Consider the following 9,117-nt stretch of genomic DNA (forward strand, 5'->3'; position numbering starts at 1 on the left):
CGTCTTAACATCCTCCCAGGATTTATAACAAGTTTTTTGAAAAATTTATTTTTATTATTTATAATAACATTATATTATATAGTAAATATATAAACAATAAATAAATAAATAATAAAATAAATATTATTACTTTTGTTACCTTTTTCTTCTGTTTTGGAGCTTGGAAAAATACGGAGGACTTTTAGAGCTTCGTGCTAATAACGTGTTGTGAAAAAGTAAAAATTTATGGTAAAAAGTAAAAATCTCAAACTCTCAAAATTATCACACTACACACTTTATAATATTTTTCTCTCAACTCAATTGTGATTTTCTTCACAAATGAAAGATCTATTTATAGAAAATTTTTACAAATAATCCAAAAATAAATTACATCATTACCTTCATCATCACACACAAATTTCAATATTCAACACCTAATTTTACTTAATTTTCAACATTCAAATATTCAACATTCAATATTCAAATACACATAGTTAAATATTATTTATTGTTATTTTTTTAACAATAAATAATATTTCGGCGGCTGTCTTTTGTTGGATTTTTGAAGTTGGGGGACTTCGATGGTTGAAGTTTACAAAAGCAACTTGTTAGCCATTTTTTTGGACCTAAACAAAGGGAGTAAATTATATATGAATATGAATGAAAAGCTACTAAAATCTGATTTTTCATCTACTATACGGTTTAAGATATTTGTATTGCATGTTTGTGGAATTATCAACATGATGATTTTGGACATTATTCTAATACCGGTTAAACTTTTAAAACTGCGATCTTATAATTGCTATTAAAATCAGTATTATATGTTCGACAATTAAAAGTTCCAAGTTGGTAGAATTATTAGACGTAGGATGATCGTTTGAGTTTATCCCTAATAAAAGAATAATGAAAACGTGATGTTTGGATGATTATACGGTTTAAAACATTTGAAAGTCGAGAATGACAAATAACTATATGTTTCGATACTAAGGCTCGTTTGGTTGAGTATATTAAATAAGGATAGATTAATAGTCAAATATTTATCGTTAAAATTTTAAGATGTTTTAATAATCATTTTGACCCGGTTTAAGATCCAATTTTATGGATAACTATTTGATCAATAGTATTGGATATTAAACCGGGTCAAAATGATTATTAAAACATCTTAAAATTTTAACGATAAATATTTGACTATTAATCTATCATTATTTAATCCACTCAACCAAACACACTCTGAGGGTAAAAATATATGCATACAAGAAGCATATATCCATAGAAATCTCTGCAAACCAATTAAAATTATTTAAATTTTTCTCTCAAATTTCATCTCGTCAATATCAAAATAACTTATTGGAAATTTTCTGTTTCACGTTTCAAATCTCGTGTAAAAATACTTTCAAATTTATAGCAAATGGTATTCTACTCTAAATCAGTTCAGTAAAATACAAATATCACTAAGTCGAATCGTTTTTTCCTGACAAAATCTGAGTAAGTATCAACATCACTATCACTAGGATGAAGTGACATAAATATCTCTTTTTCAAAAGAAATGCATATGTTCAAACTGGTGTAAAAAAAAGATTCTTATATGGCTTTAAAATAATAAAGTATAACATCGAGTCGGAGATGAAGGATACGTAAAATTGTAAGTTTGCTCCTAATTATTGTGAGAACAATTTCTGATTTCATTCGGACTTATTTTGCTCAGACGATTTCTTTGATGAACCTGAAAACTTCCACGTGAAATTCCAATAATTTTTCATCCAAAAGTGGGGCCTTTAGCCAACTCCTCCTTTGTTCTCATGCCAAACTCCAAAATTTCAAGAATCCACCCACCCTTTCCCATTTCTTCCATTTTCCCTCTGCAAATTCATCTCAAATCTTTTGATTAGCGTCCAGAAAAATCAACCAAGTTTCTTGGAAATGGCCTTTTAGCCATCACCCTTTTTGTTTCTTGTAATTGTTCTTCTTAGTTCTAATGATGTAAAATCTTTGAGAGTTAATACGAAAGGTAGCTAGAAATGCCATGTTCATAGTCTAGTACATACAAAAACTGTAGGGTGCAATAATTTTTTTTACAGGTAAAATAATTGAAATATGATATTTGAGATGCTGTATGATTTAAAAAATTATAGTTGCTCTGTTATCACCAACTGTAACTTTTGGTAAAACGACTAACACTCGGTCGTACAAGAACAATAATTTCTTCTGGGATGTAAGTGTAAATTTATGTTTTCATTTTTGGAAAAAAAAGATTGTATATGAAATTTTAATATATTGAATTGAAATGACCAACTGCCAGTAGTTACAATGGCTATCTGTCCTTTAGATTAAGATTTAGGTGGCAATAACGATGCTAATGCACACTAATACCATAAATAGTACATGTGAATCCTCCGTAACTATGTCTAATTATAGTTGTTAAAATCCATCATCAGGGACTCAAAATGCTGCTAATATACTTGAAATGAAACACATAAAACCACTTGTGATGTCCGAGGTCGAAGAGGGTGGGGAGTGATCGTTGTGTCATGAGGTTGCACGCACAATGAACGGCTCCTGACAGGCTTCTAGGCAAAGAGAACATGAATGAACCGATCGCACACGGGAATTAGAGAGATTCTAAAACCGTTCAGGTATGGAACTGTGCAGTTGAGAAGTGCTTAAAAAAATTTTGATATGTACTACTCATATCAAGAAGGTCATCTTCTTTTCGGGAGCTCATCACATAAGAACTCCAAATTTAAGCATGTTTGACTTGAGACAATTTTGAGATGGGTAACCCCCCTGAGAAGTTTCCTAGGATGCATGTGAGTGAGGATATAAGCACGCTGAAAAGACTCATTTGGATACGGTAGAGATAGTCGTCGAATATGAGGCATTACAATTGGTATCAGAGCCGACCTCTCCTAGTATGGTGTGGTTCAGGGTCGAACCAAGCGGAAGCTGGTGGGCATGTGAAGCCTGGGGTCAAAGAGGGCGTAAGGTGATCTCTGGTGCCATAAGGTTGCATCGTTGGTGCCATGAGGTTGCACGGATAATGAGCGGCTCCTGACAGACTTCTAGATGAAAGGAACATGAATGAACCGATCTCACACAGGAATGAGAGAGATTTCAAAATTGTTCAGGTATCTGACTCTGGAGTTGAGGAGTGCTTAAAAAAATTGATATTTACTACTCATATCGAGAAAGTGCATATTCTTTTCGAGAGCTCATCACGGGAGAATTTCAAAGTTAAGTCTGCTTAACTTGACACGATTCTGGGATGGGTTACCTCCTGAGAAGTTTCCTATGATGCGTGTGAGTGAGGACATAAGCACGCTTAAAAGACTCGTCTTAGTACAGTGAGGACAATTGTCGAATCCGAGACGTTATACCACTGCTCCATATCGATATAGGAATTGGACCCAAGGCTCGAAGTATGCCTTGTTGCAAACTATATTTGTGAGATCATTTTATCTGTTTTACGTTAATTATATTAATCGTGAGTCATAAATAAACTCATAATATAATCGTAATTGGAACTAAAAGTTGAAATAGTCTATTAAATTTTAAACTAGTATATTTGATTTTTAAAAATAGTGAATTAAATTTAAAATTACTCCAATTAATCTTAAAGACATAATGGTAAATATTAAAGAAAGGAAAGTGGATGCATGAAAATTAGCCTTTTGTTCCACACATAGTTGAAAGCTTGTCATTTCATATGTCAAATTTATTAGTCAAGCACAATAATTTGTATCAATATAGTATTTGTCTCCAAGATTTAGGCTGCCATCGAAGCATAGTTCTCAAACCTGCTACAAATTCAATTTCTCACTTGGACAGCTATATATTGAGGAGAGTTTATTTTCATTCTTTGATATAGATAAGAGGTAAAATGTGGATGTAAGCTGATTCAACAAGAAATAATACTAGATGACTTTATAATTAAGGTTTTGAGTTGATTTACAATCAATTTGAATTAATAATCAGCCTTTCAAGATGCATCCTTTCGTGAACCATGTTTCAATAGTAGATTGTGAATTAGAATTTTATAGATATGTATTTGCGTACTAGTAAATTAAGTTTTAATTAAGAAATGAGTACTAAATTATTGTCGATTGAGAAAGAGTGGTGGAATTATGGATATTGAATCAAGTAAAGTCACCCTGTTGAGATCAATTTCAATTGCTCTATTTTAGAAAATTGAATAAGTCGGCAATACAACTTACGTTTAACAAGATTAGGACTAAACTATTGTCAAGGCCTTAATTAAGTAATTTCATACAATGATAGGATTTTCTTGCACCTTACGGGTGACTTGGTCGTGTAGATTCAAAACCTGTAATAGCTCACTTCGAGTTGATCGTGGTAAGACAAAGAAAATATATGTTGCGATAGAGTAACATACAACAAATATGTGTCATTTGGTATATGATCGATTGATTTGAATGAAGGCATATGTCTATATGTCTTATTTGAATTGATGTGGCATACATAACATTCATAATTGTTAAGCCGATGTATAAAATACATATTTTGTTAACAAACATCATTTTATACATACATTAATAATGACATGCACTTTGAGTTATGATTTTTGGGTACCTTGATATAATTGGATTTTGATATTGATTCTGGGGTTTTGAGCACGATATTACGTTTGACATTATTTGATCTCGTAAAAGCATAGTCATTTGTGGTCTCTATGATTGATTGGTTGAGATTTGAAGGTGTTTTGTCGACGCTATCCATGGATATTCATTTATACTTGACTAAGGTCTGTGTGCCTGCTCAAGCTTCGATGATTTGATAGCAATTTGTTTGATGTCGATACATGCTCAGTGGATGTGTAATTGACCCGACACATCCACGACATGCATGTCTCGCATTGTATCTCATATATCATCTTATAGATACATGTTGTATTTATTATGGTTGTTCCATGGAGTGTTTGCTCAGCCCCAAGGAACGTGTTATCTTTGTGTGTGGACAATGATAGATACTCCAAGTTATCAGGAAACAAGATAGGGTTCTTTTGGAGAGAATCACATCCGAGTTGAGGTTGAGTCGTCTATCCCAATGTATATATGTATTTATATATTGGGACATGTCTCGGGGTCATGAGTTATTTGTATGTAATTGATTTCAGTTATGTGTGATCTTGTGTTATATTGTGATGTGACTTTATTATATATTATTTTTAGTATTGTAATCATAGTGGCACATTTTGGGATCAGTGTAACAATATTTGAGTTAAGTCTATACCATCACACATCAAGAGTATACTTTCTTGCCAAACAGAATCCTCGGAAATTCGGGTTCCTGTTACCTCAGGTGTGAAATTACAGACGCTAAACTATGTTGCCACGATAATTTTAGGAGGCCGAAACGTTACAACTATTGTTGATACTGGAAGTGAGCTGACGTGGGTTCAATGCTTACCTTGCAAATTGTGCCACACTCAGTCGGAACCCCTCTTCAACCCTATGATATCTCCTTCGTACCAATCAGTTCTCTGCAATTCACAAGCCTGCGATGCTCTACAATTGGCCACATGCAACTCAGGAATGTGTGGGAATAATGCAGCAATTTGCAACTATGTTGTCACATATGGAGACGGATCCTACACTCATGGGGAACTGGGTCGGGACCGTTTACTTCTTGGATCAACCCTGATTGATAGCTTTGTGTTTGGATGTCGTAGGAACAATAAGGGCCTGTTTGGAGTAGCTTCTGGATTGATTGGATTGGGAAGAAGCAATCTTTCATTGATTTTCTCAGACTTCTGATTTGTTTGGGAGAGTTTTCTCCTATTTGCTTACCCGATACTGATGCTGTAACTTCAGGTTCACTAATTGTTGGGGCTATATTTTTATGTAGGCCCAAATTTGGACAGACCCAAAACTTAATTAAGCCCAAAATGGGTCAAATAACGTGCAGATGGGAGGAGATCGTGGGAAAGAAACATAGGCAGATAGTAAGTCATGGGAAAAGTAGAAGAAATCGCACCGGACATTGATGAAAAGGAGGGAATCGGACAACACAGGGACACACAATTTTTCGCACAAATTCTAGCAAACTCTCTACAGAATTTTCATAGTTTTAGTCAATCGTCTTCATAGTTTTCATTCCAAATTTCAGTAGTTCAAGTAATCTTCTTTCATATTTCAACAACGTTATTTAGTATATGTCAATATTTTGTAAATTCCTACATTTTATTAAAAATATAGATCATGTTAGGAGTTTATTTCTCAATTTTCAGTAGTGTTTTTCTAATTTTCCTTGTTTATGACGTCATATTTGTTTAGGATATTATATATCAGACGGTCAAATTTAGTATCTACAATCGTCGAGTTTTTAATAAGTTAGATTTTTCATCATTTTTACACAAATTGATGCATCTTTGTACCTGACACGCCCGCAAATCGAAATATTGTGCACACACTAATTCTAGGGGATGAATCCAAAGTAAACCTGAGCTTCAGAGGGCTGCAATTTCTGCTCATCTTTCATGTAATACTGATTGCTCACTTTGCTCAGCCCCATACAAAACCCCTGGTTGATTTCGTATGCAATAACCACCCCCAACACAAAGCTCAAGTGCAGTTCATCATTCAGCTTACTCAACCAATAAAAGGGGCCAACAATCAGTCCCAAGATTCCATTTTGTCGGGTCTTTTCCACTTGGGGCTGCTTTTCTTGAAATGGGAATTCTTCTTCCAGATCCATTACTGTAAGTAACTCTTCATTCAACCGTACAGGTGACAATACTCGTAATCAAATTTTTTTGTTTGAGAAACAGAGAGAAGCGATCAAAATTTTCATTCGAACGAGCAGGGAAAAAAAAACAAAATACATTCTTTAGGAAAGTAGTATTGATGAGGTAAAAAAAACATGAATCTATGTAGTTGGAAAATTTTAAAATTAAAAGGAATAAAATTGATAATTAATTCCAAATATTCTTCATTCGCACAAAATTATCTGCTCTCCTAATAAATATTCTACTCTAAATCCCAAAGCAGAACAAAACAAGAAAGAATTCCAAGCAAGCAATTTTGACATACTAAAAGAATTTCAGTTTCCCCTTAGCCACAGATGCTTTTGCCTGCTGCAAATGGCACGATGCCTTTTGAGCTCCCGTCAATCCAGCACAATCGCCAGCCCCAAGAGTGACGGCAAAGTACAGATAAACAGTGCACAGAAATGCGAGGAGGATAAGAGCGATTAGAAGAAACCGGTGTCGTTGAACAAGGGTTGAACAGCTTCCCAATTCCTCGACGACTCGGGAGTGTTGTCTCTTCAATATCGGTGGAGAAAAAGCAGTCTGTGTTTGTGCCCGTCGATGGGGAGAAGTAATTATGTTGTCAAGACCCATGTTTTTGTGAACGCCAGAAGAAAGTCCCTGCACATGTTTCCAGATTATTCATCTGTAAGTATCAAGCAGAAGATCTTCATTCAACGCAACCGAAAACAAGATATGAATTGGTGCGGGCACAGAACATGAATAACATCAATACAAATCTTTCTCTAGAACTCCCAGGAGGCAACATCATAAATCATACCAGAGCTAAAATCAACCTTCACAAGATACTCTATTCCCCCGCTTAAAAGCTAAAATCAACCTTCACAAGATACTCTATTCCCCCACTTAAAAAAAAACAATGGGAATTTCAGCATGGAGGAGTATGTAAGCAAAATCACATGCCAAAAAATTAATGTCATGTACTGCTAACTTGCTTTTTCCCATTAGAATCCACAAAGTAAAAACAGAACAATACAGAGAAATCATTAGCTACAAGTCATTCTAAAGAAGTCACATTCTTAAGGGAATGCAATGAGATAATAATCCATCTGCTTAGGTAAAAAGAAGCAGTCCTAAGGAACCAAAATTTAAAATAACATTGGCAGATAAAACCCGAAAATCTTAGCTAGTAGAAACCCAACATTTGACGTATCAAAACCAAACATCTCAAGATCATAAGTCAGTCGGCTTGACAACATCTCACCGCTACCTAAAATTAACATAAGTTTAATATTTCCTTGTATCATCTTCCAGAACTAAAATTTGATGAAGTATTTGTCGAGCTGAAATGCCAAGATCTGATCCAAACATTCAGTAACCAAATCATCATAGGAGTCCTCATCCACCAATTCCAAATCCAAGACCCAAATTTATGAAAATTCAAGTCCAGAAATTGCAACCCCCATCGCTTTTCAATAGCTAGTATCGACTCGAAAATAAAGATTTTCAAATCTAACTAATCCCATGCAAAACGGTCGAAACTCCCAATTAATCAAGCTTAACGAAATATCAACAAAATTAACTCAATCCAAAACCCCGTAACTCAATCATCCGCTTCAAACGTGTGACTCATTCGTTTAATCTACTAAAACAAACATAAGATTTCAAATTACACCTCTAAACACGAGCTCAACCCTAAAAAGATAGCATAAACACGTCCAAACGATGAATCAAAAAACGCAAATATGAAAAAAACACAGAAACTCCACAGATCTGCAAAGAATCGAAAATTTATAGCATGAAAGAAGCTTACCGATGAAGAAAATGGAAAAGAAACGATCCTCCAACAAAAGATCAGGACATTTACGAAAATGACGCCTTTAACAATTTGGGTTTTGGATTACGTCTCCAATCCAATCCAAATCAACATCAACCACTCAAAAAAGCACAAAAAAATCCCAATTTCAATCTGGTATTCACCAATTATTAACTAAATACAATTCCTTTTTTCCGATTTGGGTGAAGAAATAGGCAAAAAAAAAATTGAAAATCACATGAACGGGTGTAAGTATCGGCTATCGGGTTTGGGCATTTAAAGATCGATCGGGGACAATTGAATTTGGCATTTTGACCCTTCTAACTTTGTAGGGCCAATTTGAAATTTAGTATATTGAATTGGTCAACAAATAACATTCCAATTTTCAATAAATGAAGTATGTAATTTTAAATTTGAATTGGTAATTAAATTCAATATAAACTCATTGCATTTGGATTTAATTATTAAATTCATTAAATTAAAAATATATTTATAACCCAACTCCTGATCAAATATAGAAAAATTGTGTATCCAATGGGTGAGTGATACCTCATTGGTGGTCACATAGGTGTGCACCGTAGGTGTACAACATATATAT

At 34.1% G+C, this 9,117-nt stretch overlaps 1 protein-coding gene and 1 pseudogene across 1 annotated transcript; one reads left to right on the forward strand and one right to left on the reverse strand.

Moving 5' to 3' along the window:
* Positions 1–2,849: 2,849 nt before the first annotated feature.
* Positions 2,850–5,980, forward strand: LOC140991840 (aspartyl protease family protein At5g10770-like; annotated as a pseudogene).
* A 915-nt stretch (positions 5,981–6,895) lies between these two features.
* LOC140956341 (uncharacterized) lies at positions 6,896–8,510 on the reverse strand. The gene is made up of 2 exons (XM_073413053.1): positions 8,379–8,510; positions 6,896–7,363 (listed from the first exon to the last, which is right to left on the reverse strand). Exon 2 carries the CDS (start codon positions 7,334–7,336, stop codon positions 7,025–7,027), a length of 312 nt encoding a protein of 103 aa, XP_073269154.1. The 5' UTR covers positions 7,337–7,363; positions 8,379–8,510; the 3' UTR covers positions 6,896–7,024.
* Positions 8,511–9,117: the final 607 nt, after the last annotated feature.

The sequence above is a fragment of the Primulina huaijiensis genome, chromosome 13 (genome assembly GCF_012295235.1).
Source record: "Primulina huaijiensis isolate GDHJ02 chromosome 13, ASM1229523v2, whole genome shotgun sequence".
NCBI classification, from domain to species: Eukaryota; Viridiplantae; Streptophyta; class Magnoliopsida; order Lamiales; family Gesneriaceae; genus Primulina; species Primulina huaijiensis.

Coding starts and splice junctions, on each gene's coding strand:
- LOC140956341 (XM_073413053.1), bottom strand. CDS start 7,336: ATGGGTCTTGACAACATAATTACTTCTCCCCATCGACGGGCACAAACA.